At 53.8% G+C, this 13,293-nt stretch overlaps 1 protein-coding gene across 1 annotated transcript in view; it reads right to left on the bottom strand.

Moving 5' to 3' along the window:
• Positions 1–5,578: 5,578 nt before the first annotated feature.
• ELMO1 (engulfment and cell motility 1) overlaps positions 5,579–13,293 on the bottom strand; it is a 396,326-nt gene continuing 388,611 nt past the window's right edge. Inside the window, exons 21-22 of the mRNA XM_015559688.1 lie at positions 10,754–10,831; positions 5,579–6,979 (exon numbers count right to left, since the gene is read on the bottom strand). Of these exons, the coding sequence (XP_015415174.1) occupies positions 6,779–6,979; positions 10,754–10,831 (279 nt within the window). The 3' untranslated portion in view covers positions 5,579–6,778. The remainder of the gene's footprint in view (positions 6,980–10,753; positions 10,832–13,293) is intronic.

The following is a 13,293-nucleotide window of genomic DNA, read 5'->3' as shown; positions in this document are numbered from 1 at the left end:
GCCAAGTAAATATGTCTACATAAATAATTTGCTACTTACTGCCAACCACCATGCTATGAAATTTATTTATATTACCTATTCACATTGTTTGTTCCCTAGGGAAGTAGTATCACCCCCATTTTATAGATGAGAGCACTGAGGTTCAGAGAATGAACTAAACTCCCACCCTTCCAGGTGGTAGGAGGAAAAAACCAGAACTTTACGGTTTTTATCTATTTTATTGTTGTTTTAAAAGTATATTTTTTATTGATTTCAGAGAGGAAGGGAGTGGGAGAGAGACATAGAAACATCAGTGATGAGAGAGAATCATTGATTGGCTGCCTTCTGCACGCCCTCTACTGCGGATCAAGCCTGTACCCCCGGGCATGTGCCCCTGACCAGAATTGAACCTGGATCCCTCAGTCCCGGGCCGACGCTCTATCCACTGAGCCAAACCAGCTGTTTTTAAAATATCAGATCCTATTTTTGTTAGTGGCCTTTGATTTCCTACTGGCCTAGATGGGAGAGGGGTAGGTTAATCTGCACTGGAATGTTCTTCGCATGAAGAGTAATCAGATGGTCAACAAATACTTTTGAGTGGCCTTGTGTGCCAGACACTATGCTAAGGGCTAAGGAGTCAGGGTGGAAATGAAGACATGGACTCCACCTCTACAAAGTGTATACATTGATATGCGACTGAACCAGATTTTATTTTATTTTTCCCAGTGGAAATCAGAGGCCAATACTCCGCTTACCAGCAGATGTTGAACACTTGTCCGCGATAAAGTGATATGAAGTATGTCTAATAACACGAAAGGCACTCAGAGCACATCTAGTCCAAACATCTTGCTTACAGAAGAAGAGCCCAAGGCTCAGCGAGGACAAACGACTAATGAGAAGGAAGTTGAGTCTAAGGCCTGTTAGTGAGACTGTCCAGAGGTTCTTCCACTGAGATCCAGTAGCTTTCAGAAGCTGAGGGGTTCATTAGGACGTAAAGCCACCTCCATTATTTAACTCCCGATGACACTGGAGATTGGCCGACTTCTTCCCTCCAACTGCCTCCAGATAGCGGTTCTCAACCGGGCTCATGTGTGCACCAACCGAGAAGCTTTTAGAAAGGACCGGGGCTGCCTGTCCTACCCCCAAACCTCTTCCATCTCCTCACCCCTGCATGTCCCCCCTGCATTTCCCAGCCCTCTCTCTGAGTGAGACGGGTCTGCGGAGAACAGCCAGGGCCCGGACACGAGGGCTTTATGTAGTTTTGGTGCTGGGAGTTCATGGAGACGGTCATTTATAGACATGTTTACCACCTCAAAGGCGGAGGATGGAGAGGATCTGGGAAAACTGAGAGTCAGAGAAAGGATGGCCAGCGCTGGACCCATCCATGCCGGTGCACAGCCCAGTGAGTGCCTTGGCATGGGCCTGTCTGATAGGGGCCATGGGGCCACTTTCCTTGGCACGGTGCCACCTTGCGCGACACAGTGTTCAACAACACAGCAGCCTGTCTGCTTCTCCCCTGGCTGAACAGGGTCTGGAGAAATGGTCTTTAGAGCTCCTGTCTTGCTTAACATGTGTTGTATTCAAAGGAAGATGGGAAGGTCTGAGAGACAGTGGAAGGCTTTGGGCCAAGAGGCCTTTTAATAACCCGTGTCAAACCCTCTCAGCCTCGGTCCCTCCACAGTGGAGCCCAGGCTGCCCAGGTCACATATTACTGCTGTGAACGCGGAGGGTTCAAGTCGAGGGACCACAGGACATGGCCCAGAGCCTTTCTCTTGCTGGTCTGATTAGAGGCCCAACCTTCCACCGAGATCTGATTCAGGCCGGCACGCAGACAGCGTGGCTCTGCGGGGCTCCCAGAGGTTACCGGGCTTCCCAGCACGGAGGCGCTCAGAGATGCACCTGCGGGGACCTGACCGTGTCTGGAGGTGCCCCCAGGGGAGGGAGAGGAAGATGTGGCTGCAGTGACTTCCGGCCACAAACTCTGACAACTCAAATCCCTAGGAAAATTGCTGCCGCTGGTTTGAAAACAGCTTCGAGCGGATGTCATGCTGACGGTAATCAGATTTAAAATTAGCCCAAACGTGCCGGCATCAAAAGAAGCTTTAATTGCAGAGCCCAATCAGGAGACAAAACACTCCAGCGACAGTTTTGCTGACCAAGTAACTGGAAGGGTGAGAATCTTCCCCATGGAATCGCGTGGGTTTTGGGGTCGCGGACGCCTGTCCGTTCAGGCCCGCCTCCGCACGCTCCAGCTTTCCGAGTGAGTGCTCACACGTGTAGGTGCATGACATGTGCCTTCTCCCAATGCCAGGAGCTCTCATCTGGTGGCTGGACACGGCTTGTCGGGTGGGGAGCCCGCTGTGCAGCTGCTCCGTGGTCCTGCGCAAGTTTCCCTCTCGGAGCCTGTTCCTCCCTCGCAACAGGAGGGAAGCAGGGCCACATTGAAAGACCATCAAGATGTTTAAGATAAAATCTGCGAATCCGTTTTTGTTTCTTCTTCCCAAACCCAGATGTCTACGGGTGCCCTGAGCCTCCATGTCCCTAGGGACACGGCTGCTGAAATTGCTTAAGGATATGGGCCGTTGTGTTTGATGTCAGCAGGCAGACTCCCACCCCTCTGTCCCCACCCCCTATATCTCCAGTTCAGTGATTCTCAACTGGGAGGACTGGAGACATGTCTGATGGTCACAACTTGCCTGGGATGGGGTAGGGGACAGGCACCACTGGCCTCTAGTGGGCAGAGTGCGGGGATTGTGCTCGACATGTCACGAAGCACAGGACAGGCCCCCGCTTACCGGCCCTACGGCCCTCCCTCCCTCAGTAGTGCCAAGGCTGAGAGCCCAGCCCCAGCCCCAGCCCCCAAGGCTTTTGTTCTCACCTGAGCGCTTTGAAGGTGAGGAATGTGCCTTTACGCTTCCCTTCCTCATAAGGGGGTAAGGAGGGCTGGGAACACAGCAGAGGGAGCGCTCGCTCTCATCACAGCAGGAGGGAAGCGAAGTCTCTGGTAAGGAGGGCTGGGAACACAGCAGAGGGAGCGAAGTCTCCGTTCAGCTGGGCTTGGCCCATCTTCCTTCGCTCTCAGGTCTCCAAGTTGGGCTCTTAACATTCCCCCGACATCCTGAAATCCTGCAAGGTCTCTTTCTTTTTCTTTCACTTGAAGTACTGCCTTCAGGTTTTCCCCATTGGATACATGGGATTTACTTAAGTTTTTTATCTTTCTCATCCACTAACATGGACACAGAGAAACGTACTCATAGAGGTACCCGGCTGTGTGACGGGCCAGGGGACTTCTCCGGAAGTCATGGAGAGCGGCCTCATGAAATAAGATGCCAAACACTAGTCGCTTAACAGAATCACTGGCTGAGACTCCCAGAGAAACCTGGCTACCCTGAGGGTGAGACTGCGAATAGACTCCTTTTCCCTGGCTGGTTCCATTCACTTGGTGAGACAAATACATGTCATCTACAGTATATTCTCAACTACATAATATCTTGACATCTCTCACCTACATCTATTTATCATCTACATCTATGTATCTATCCATCTACCTATCCATCTACCTATCTATCAGAAATGCCTGGGAGGAGAAGACATTAAAATATTAATGATGGTTATGTTAATTAGAGAATATTTTCTTCCTGTACACATGCATCTGAATTTCCAATATTCTATGAGTATTTTATAAATCAAGAAACAAAGCAATACGCATTATTTAAAGTAGAGTTTGAAGAGCCACCTGGGCACGTCTGCCTGAACCGCACACCCTGAGGACTTCTCCGTGCATTGCAAGCGAGACGTTGGCAAGCTGCCGCTCCGATAGATGTGCCCAGCGGCCCCAGCTGAGGGACGCGTCCGGGGAACAGCTGCTCCAGTGATGACTGTATTTGGGGATGGATGGATTGTTGGTTGCTTTTGAAATGACTTGAGCCAAATGAAACCGCACGTAGGCCTGTTTATTTCTCCTCAGTCCACTCCCAGTAGGTGCAGACAAAGCCCCGCAGCGAGCAGAAGGAATGACGGACGGGCCCTGTTCTCAGAGGCGATCTGCCCTGGGCACCTGCTCAGGGACCCAGCACGTAGTGGGCTAGTGCGGTGCGCAGCAGTTCCGCCCACAGGCAGGCCTGCGGGGTTGGCCCGGCTCCCACTCCCCCGCTTTGCATTCTGCGGGAGAGCCCGTGGCTCTTTTCGCAGTGTAAGCATAAAAATGCAAGGCGCAGTCTCAGAAGCGATGGCCTCGCTCCTCCAAGAGCCACCAGTCTGAGGGGAAGTGCTGGGAAGCTGTTGATGACACAATGGCACCCGCTGAGGTGAGCGGGCGGCTCTTTGTTGCATTTGGAGCGTCGCCTCCCGAGTTCTAGGCATGCGCTTCAGAGTCTAACCTTCTCCAGGAGCGATCCTGGTAGCTTTTGGGGACCACAAATGAGGAGATAGCCACAGACGTTAACGAAGAGCAAATATACAGGAAGACAGACCACGAAAAGCTGGAGGACTCCAGGGAAATAAATCAGGTTTGCAGGGCACTTAGTCCTGGTGACCTGGATGAGGCCTAGGGATCCCGGGTGGAAAAGCCGCGGAGACTGGCTCAGGTGTGAGCCCAGCAGGTGAGGCCTGGGCAGGGCCACGGCAGGGACTGAGGACCCGAGAAGGCTGGGTGCAGGGCACAGCCACAGGGCTGAGACGCATAACATTTTTGGAGATGATGGAATCCACTAGCAACATGTGATGGCCTGCTCCCCTGGATCCAAATGGGAAGACCAAGCCCGGATCACAGAGATGATTAGCGTAAGTATCAAAGGCGAAGGGCCACCACTAAGGGGCCTTTTGAGTCAGTGTTGCCCAGAAGGTCAGAGGAAGGTCTACTCAGGCCCCGGTCCCACTCCTTCCTTACGGTGTGACCTTGGCGAGCAACCTGAATTTTCTGCGCTTTGAACTTCTCATCTGTGAAATGGGTAAGACTGCCAGCCTCCTGGGGAGGGAAATGATATCATGAACGGGGACACTGAGCTCCCAGCCCGCCACCAGGTGGTCAGGCCGTGGCAGCCAGGACCACACAGGGACCCCAATACAAGCCAGTTACAGAGATTTCCCATCATTCCCGGCACTACAGGGAGTACTCTCAGCTCCAACCTTGCTCCCATGTGCCTGTGGGTGGTGCCTGACTCCTGCATGTTGACTCAGCTTCCACGTTTGGCTCTTCTCCTGCAGGTTGGACCACTGATCCTGGGTTTCCAGGTAACACCCAGGGTCTGGCTCAGTGTTCAACGTCCAGCCCTCCCACAGGGGAGGTGGGGTGAGAGCGCCACGGGCAGGACGCTACAGGGTGAAATGAACGGGTCACATTTTCACACAGTGGGTCTGACGTTCTCTGAGTTGAGATGGTCCTCGTAGAAGGAACACCCTTTATTGACGCTCAGACCCCGTGGTGACCGAGCGATGCTCCCAGGCCCCTAAGCCAGTGCTCCTTGGAGTGAATATGCACACAAACCCCCCGATTCTGAGGGTCTGGGGTGGGGCCAAAGGGGCTGCATTTCTGATGGGCTCCCAGGCAACCCTGAGGATTGAACAGCAAGAACATAAGTCGCTACATCAACACGCCAGCTCCCCAACTCATCACAATCACTTTTATTCCACAGCATGTTTGAGGGAATGTTATTCTCAGGGAGATGTCCAGGATGAAAATAATTAAAAAGACTGGAAAGTACACACATTTATGTATCTCTTCTTTTCATTAAATATATATCTGTTTGGCAAAAAAATGTTAGACTCTTTTGTACAAAAACAAAGCAAAACAAAACAAAAACAACAATCAGCCAACCCAAACCCTTGCAAATTGTCAACACCTGTAATAACTACAGTGACGTAAACTTGATGTCCGACACCTCGACCATCTTGTGGAACCTGTGTGGCAGCAGGGCCCGCCCCCCCCGGGAGAAGGTGACACCAGACACGCAAGCAGTAGCCGTCTGTCACAGAGGCCTGGGGGTCGCAGGGGCCTGTGGGTCGTGGCTGTTAGAGATGGAGCATGACAACTGACTTCACCTTTTGTGCTTTCAGCTAAGGGGCCGGGATGGTGTGTGGACACAAAGAAGGCAGGTGCGGCTGGGGCAGGGGCAGGAGACCCAAGACTAGCTGGTGAGGAAAGGAGGCTGTCAAGGTCACAGTGCAGACATGGAGTGGGCCTGGGACCTGGGGACTGTGTCTGGGGCCCCAAGGCCGTTGGGAACTAGGATGAGGAGGCAGCTGCTGCTCTTGGGACCAAAGAGGAAGAGGGGGAAGAGGGCAAGGCAAAGGCTGGGCTGGAGAAGGGAGCGGATTCGAAAGCAGATTTCAATTCGTACAGAACGGGCGGTGTGAGCTGACCTGGAGAAGGAGATGAGGAGGCGGTGTTGGGTCTTCTCAAGTAGTTGGACTGTTTCTTCCAGACACAAGCCTTGCGGGGGGCCCTCCCTTGGTCTGGCGGGCTGGCTGGGGGCAGTCAGGAGCTGCTGGCTCTCAGATGCCAGGAGGGGAGGCCCTGCTTGCTGGGGTGCGGACGGAGGGGCCCTTTGGCTCTCTGACTGGTGGCGGGACTGCTCCTGTCCCACCAGAGGCTGCAGCAACGGGAGGTGACCTAAAGCAATGGCGTCTAGAAACACGATCAGGGCAGTGAGCTAGATGCCAGGCGGGGGCAGAAAGACGGCAGGTGAGGCCGGAGGAGGTGTGGGCCGCGCTTCCCTTTGCACCGGATCCCAAGGCATGGCCTGTGCCCCCTTTTGTCCCCCGCTGGCCGGGTTTCCAGTTGTGGGGGGTTTGGGCCGCCTCAGTTGCAGTCATAGACGAAGTCGTAGTTGCTGGGCTCCTTGGGGATGGGCGGGGGCGCGTCGGGGATCTGGACGTTCTCCAGGTCCAGCAGGCGGAGCTTGATCTCCATGCTGAGCAGCGTGTCCAGGTCGTTGCGCGTCAGGTCGCTCAGCATGTCCTTCCCCAGCAGCGCGTTCAGCCCGTCCGTCCAGATGCAGTACTAGGGGGAGAGGGGGGACAGTGACCACCAGAGACGCCGGGGCGGCAACCATCGCTAACCGGCTGCTCCCCAGGCGCTGGGCTCCGTGCTCAGCGCTTTCCCGCATCACTGTGTAAGACATGCACAACGGCTGCATCAGGTGGCCCTTCTGCTCCCATCGCTGCCTGCGCTCGGTGGTGTTAAAACATGTGCAATCGGACAGGACTTGGCTCCGGGGTTGCTACTTAAGGAACAGGGCGCAGTCCCGGAAGCAATAACCCACTGCGGGAGGCCACACCTCGCACCTTGGGCCCGGCCTGCTGGGAGGCACTCCTGGATGTTACTTAGCGGCTCCGGGAGGCAAGGGGAGTGGCCAACGTTCACAAGCTCCAGGAGCGAATGTACAGACCCTTACCCTGCAGCCACCGTTTGTCTTGAAAATCCAAAACCTTATTAGTGACAGCCCTGTACCAAAGGCCGGAGGCCATCAGGCTGTGGTGGAAATAGGCAAACTACTTGGCGGAGGACGGCGATCCGAAGACGGAATCGCTTGGCAGAGGATCGCGTAGCTAATCAGGGACTGTCCGGCAGCGGGTCCTGGGAGATTCCTGGCGGCTGTCGGAGGATCAGGAGCAACGGGCAGGCCCTTACAGCACTAGGTTGGACCTAGTGCCCAGCAGTCTCTAGAGGGGATGCAGGGGATGGAGGAGGAGGAGTGTCCCACGGCTACCACTTGGGGAGGACGTGGACGACATGGAAGGGGGTGGGGAAGAAGGGGCCCGAGAGGGCAGTGGCGGCCCAGCAGGCTGACCGGAACAGTGGTCCTCAGGCAGTGGGCGGGGGGTGGGGGCAGCTCATGGCCACGCCGTCCTGCCCGGCTCAGCACTTCCGTGGGCTGAAGCAGAGGAGCCGCTCCCTGGGGGCCAGGACTCAGCATGTGGCAGAGCATGTCCCTGCCCCTGACCCCGTATTTCTAGCAGTGACTTCATTTTCACATCGGAGCCTGACCAACCTGCTCCCCTGCTCCAGCCAGGGGGACCGCGGAGCCCTCGGGGAGGCCCACAGAGGTGCGGGGCTTCTGGGACAGCGCTGTTTACATAACTAATTTCTAAGTCTGGAAGCTTGAGGGAGAGACGGTGTTTTGCCTGAGATGTTGGGTGGGTTTGCAGGAGTCCCTGTCACCCGGAGCAAGAGCATCCTCTCTGGAGTGGGGTAGCCGCAGGTCGGCCCCTGCAGAGGGGTCCTGGCCATGAGTCCTCACCGGGCGGCAACCTCCTCCCTCCCCACCCCGTGCCCGTCCCAGTGTTAGCACCGTTGCAGCTGACGCTGCTGGTGTGCAGAGCGGCTTTCCTACTTGCTCATCTGGTGGCTGCCTATGCACCGGGGCCAGGTCGGAGAAACAGGCGAGATCTAGAGCATGATCACAGCTGCACGTGGGGAAGCAACGAATAAAACTGGTTTCTGTACAAAACGTTTTTATGAGAGTGGGTGTGATAACAGCACTGTCCTTAGGTTTCAAAGTGGACTGCTGATGACCTAGAGATGCACATGGAAATTCTTACAAATACAACTACATGGTATCTGGATGGGCTTCCAACATAATCTGGGGGGTGGCTGCTGGGTGTGGGTGGGCGGTGGGTGGGGAGACCTGCTCGAGCCTGTAGCCCCGACAGAAACCACAACACTTTACAAACTGGCAACTGTGGGTTTGTCTGTTCTCTATTGATTCTATTTCTGGAAGAAAAAAAAAAACCAACATACACGAACCAATGAGTGAGCCATGTGACTGTAAAACTGACCCAAAGCTCCCGTCAGAACGAGGATGGTGACCCTTTGTAGGCAGGGCAGGATGGGACCCCAAAACTCTTCTGTTGGATGGGCGCTGGGTGTGGGTGGTGCTGGAGGAGGTGGTGCTGGGTGGGGGTGGTGCAGATGGACTCAGACTGGCCTTGAGCTGAGAACGGCTGAAGCTGGTGCTGGGCACAGGCAGGAGCTGCGAGTTAGACCCCGCTCTCTCTCTCTGTGCAGCCACACAGAGCAGGGGCCAGAGAGCAGGGGTCTCCGGAGAAACACCCCCCACGGCTCCAATCCCAGCTCTACCGCTTACGACCTGTCTGACCGGGGACACGTGTCCCAACCTCTGCGCTGTTTCCCTCCTTCACGAATGGGGACACGACTGGTTCTCTCTTTTGGATGTTAGATGAGAGTCAAGTGAGAGGAAGGAGAGCAGCTCAGAGTTACAATCACTGTATCTCTCCTGCTGACGAGGTGCCCCCCCACCCGGTAAAGGGGCACCGAGACCACTGCTTCTGCTTTAGGCGTGAGGATGCCACTGAAACCAGGGAGCAGGCGGGAAAGTGGTCTGAAGAGGGTGACAGTGCTCACCGCACACAGCGGCTTTCCTCCCACATCACAGGCCGACACACACGCGGCCCTGGCGGCCCAGACTCAGCGTTACTGGAATGAGCGCTCCAGGGGAAAGCCCCCCACTGTTTCAGCAGCACCCCATCTTCTATTCTAGGGCACAGCGTGGATGAGGTGGCCCGCGCAACCACAGTTTCATTTCCAAAGAGAAACAGTGGGACGCAGAATCTATTTTGGGATGAGGACAAAGTCAGACCCTTCTGCAATCTAAATGTCAAGCAGCCCAGAATGACATGCAAGCACCATTCTAAACGCAGGCTTTGCGTCTAATCTCTCCTCTCGCTCTGGGATGTACAATTTTAGTCAAAAGCTTCAAACCAGTGAAAGCCGGATTCTGAATAACTTCCAAATGAGCGCCGCTCCCGGGGGGCCGGGGAACAAAGTGGGATTTACGGACACGGCCCCTCCTTTCTGAGAGCTGTTTATGCGGCCACACGCCGACCAAATCTGAATGGCGCCGTCTAAAAATAAGTCTCCAGCGTGATGCTGGATTCAAGCTTACAAGAGAAGAAGGTAAATCAACCATCGCTGTACTTCCCTTCCAAACGCACTTTCCTAGCTTCATGCTAAATATTTTAAATATAGCTGACAGCGTGCCTCCAGAAGAGAAACAAATCATACATATAACAGGATGTCAGAAAGGAACAAAAGCATCTCAGAAATAAAACCCGGCGGTGGAAACAGCCCCAAACCTCTCAAATAATTTAAAGAAAACCTCCCTTATCAAATGCATTTTTAAATTCTATTTTTCAATAGTATTTTACGTGAGTTTTGGGTGTATATAGTATTTTATTTAAAAAAATGTTTCTATTAATTTCAGAGAGGGAGGGAGAGGGAGAGATAGAAACCTCAGTGATGAGAGAGAATCATCGATTGGCTGCCTCCTGCCCACCCCACACTGGGGACTGAGTCCACAACCCAGGCATGTGGCCTGACCGGGAATCGAACCGTGACCTCCTGGTTCATAGGTTGACACTCAACCAGTGAGCCAAGCTGGCCGGGCAGGGTGTATACAGTATTTTAAAGAATAGAGACAAGTTTGTCTTGGGAAAATCCTGACCAAAAACGAAGTATTCCATGAAACCTCCTCAGTGGTACCCAGGGCGGCCCTCCTCTGGGGTCGCAGCGAGGCCCTGGCTGAGCCTTAAGCATCTGCAGACTCTTGCTTTACATGGACTCTTACTGCGTTGGAGGGAAGCTGGCAGGTTTTCAAGAGGTTCCCATTCCATCCCAAGTCTACAAGATGTTTCTTTGTTCACGGTTTTGCTTTTTTAAAAAATGAAATTTCTTTCTTTCCCCTATTTTCCTCCTGCTTGCTTTTCTAGAGAAAGTGTGATATCCTCTCATCAGTTCACCCCACCACGACCTTACCTCATGCTTGTCAGGAGCGATGAAGTTCAGTTGGCAGTTCGAGTCGTACAAGATGGAGAAAGCGAGTTCAAGCACCTCCTGCAAGAGATTGGAAAAAACACCCGCTCAGGGAAAGGGCCGTTCGTTCTGCAGCCTGAACAGGGAGCAGGGCTCCCGGTATGTCCTGAGAAGTGGCTGCTGTGGTCTAGGGCCATGCCACCCAAAGCTGTGGCTCTCTCTTCAGCATCGCTCCTCCAGGGGGACCACGAGAAGCTGTAAACTCCTCCCCAGTCAGCAGCACGAAGGGCTGCTCTACCTTTGATCACCTCAACCAGACAGATGCTCATAGGGGTGTGAATTTCCTAAAACGTGGTAGGTAATGATGCTTTTGGGTGAACCCATTATCTATAAGGACCATGTCTGCCCCTTGATCTCTGAACTCTGTAGAGCAAAGGCTACCCACCCTGGATTTTATACCACAGCAGCCAGAGGGGGAGCCCAGGGCCAAGGTCGGAAGCGCTGGGTTCATTCATTGGTGAGTGTCTACTGAGCGCAGACAGGAGGAGCCAGACACAAGGACCAAGGACCAAGGGACACAGTCATCTCATTGTAGCCGAGTGACCTGGGGGGAGACACTCGGTGGCCCGTCTAATATGTATGTTAACGTGCACTACTCAAGTCGTCTGCACTGTACAATATTGAGCACAACGATTATTCCGTTGGTCTGAGCTGTCGGCAGGGTGCAACCTTAGAAGAGAAGAAGTCACCGGAGGCCAGAGGGTCGGTGTGGTTGACCTTGTGACACTGCCTCTGTTCAGGGACACCGACAAGGAAAGGGGGGCTGAGGCATATACCAGTGAGGACGTGAACGAGGGGCACTGTCATGACCCAGATTCCCGATACAACAGGCAGGAAATGGGAAATTCGGGAGCATGTCAGTCCCTACTCTAATTTCACCGAAGCTGCCTGGGAGGGGAGGAAGGGGGAGGAATTAATTCTCCAAGCCGCTTGCCCGTCTCAAGGCTACTATCACTTATAATGAGTTTATTGATGTCTCTGGCTTGTTGTCATTGAGTTGTCGGTGGAGGTCAGCTCTTCTGCACGTGGTGCGGGCGGCTGCAGAGCTGGGAGCAATGACACCTCTCGGGCTAACACTTCAGGAGCTGCCACCTGTCCAGACCTTCTGGAGGGAGAGAGGTGCCAGGAGGTGGGGGGCACGCTGTCATGGATCTGGGGCAGTGTCCCCCTCAGGGGCTTCTTGTCACACCCCATGGCACTCACTCATCCATCTGAGCTCACCGCCTAAGATCTTTCATTCCCAGTGAATTTAATTCAGAGAAAACTGATGTCCAGGAGCAGCTCATGGCCATCCTTTGTCCCACTGATTCACCAGGCCCCCCTCACCGTGTGACGGGAGGCCCAGGAGGGTGAGTTCTGGGGACAGAGGAGCAGGAGGACCTGAAGTTTCCCCCCCTGCCCAGGGCCTCTGACCTCACGCTCTACCCTCTGGGCCTGGACCCAGGGACGAAGCACGGTGGGTCAGGGGATGCTCAGAGAAATTCTGGGCATGATGGCGCCTTGGTTTTGGCACTGTCATCTTCCAGGGCCAAATAATGGACTGAATGGATACAAGAGCAGAGATTTACACAACGTATTCTCAGTACAGTGTTGGCTGCCATTCCTCATCTTGTTTTGGGGTGACTCGCCTCATATGGCCACTTTGGCCAGAAATCACTTTAACTCTCTGGACTCTGTCCCATCTACCCAGGTGACCTTGAGGATAGAACTCGGTGTGCGTGTGTGTGTGTGTGTGTGTGTGTGTGCATGTACTTTTGTTTTTCCTCAACCATAGACAGGGTCATCCAATGCAGCCCAGGATTCCCACTACATTTTCGTGTTAAAGATGACAGAACAGGGATTATTCACTTCAATCCTGACTGATAGGTAAAATGCACATAATGTTTATATTCCTCATAGATACCAACAGTGAGCAGTTGAAGAGCAACGTACTGATCTGTACGATAATTTTTGGTACCAAGGTGGCGGGAGCGCCCTGATGGGTCTGGGTAATTCATTCACAGATGGGTGCTATATATCACAAGACGCCAAGAGGTATCAACAAAGAATTGGCTTCCTTGTGGCCCCTCCAAGATCAAATACCTCCAACCTGGGGGCCAAGGAAATTTTGCCTCTTTTCAGAGAATGCCCCTGGCACACGCTCTGGCGGGGCCGCGGGCTGTCCTGGTGAACAGCCAGCTGGTCAACTAGCAGGGGTGGGTGAAACTATTGTAACGTGAACAGGACTGAGGCGACATCCAGCTCCGGGGAAAGTCTCCGCTGGAAGCTGGGTTTGGTCTATTTCACAGTCCTCGTCACCATCCTGAGGCTGTCAGGCCTCAGACATTTTCTACGATTTTCCGAGTTGTTTGGTCTCTGCCTTTCCCAGGCTTCACTGAGACCCCAGTGATAACAGGAGAAAATGAAAGAGACTGGGGGGGCGGGCGGGTGGAGTTGGGTAAGGGAGAATATAAACACCCATGGAGGTTAGGAGAGGCCCAGGG

This window comes from Myotis davidii, unplaced genomic scaffold (assembly GCF_000327345.1).
Source record: "Myotis davidii unplaced genomic scaffold, ASM32734v1 scaffold573, whole genome shotgun sequence".
Classification (NCBI taxonomy): Eukaryota; Metazoa; Chordata; class Mammalia; order Chiroptera; family Vespertilionidae; genus Myotis; species Myotis davidii.
Note: the sequence above shows the minus strand (reverse complement) of the source record. Positions and strands in the feature narration are given on the sequence as shown.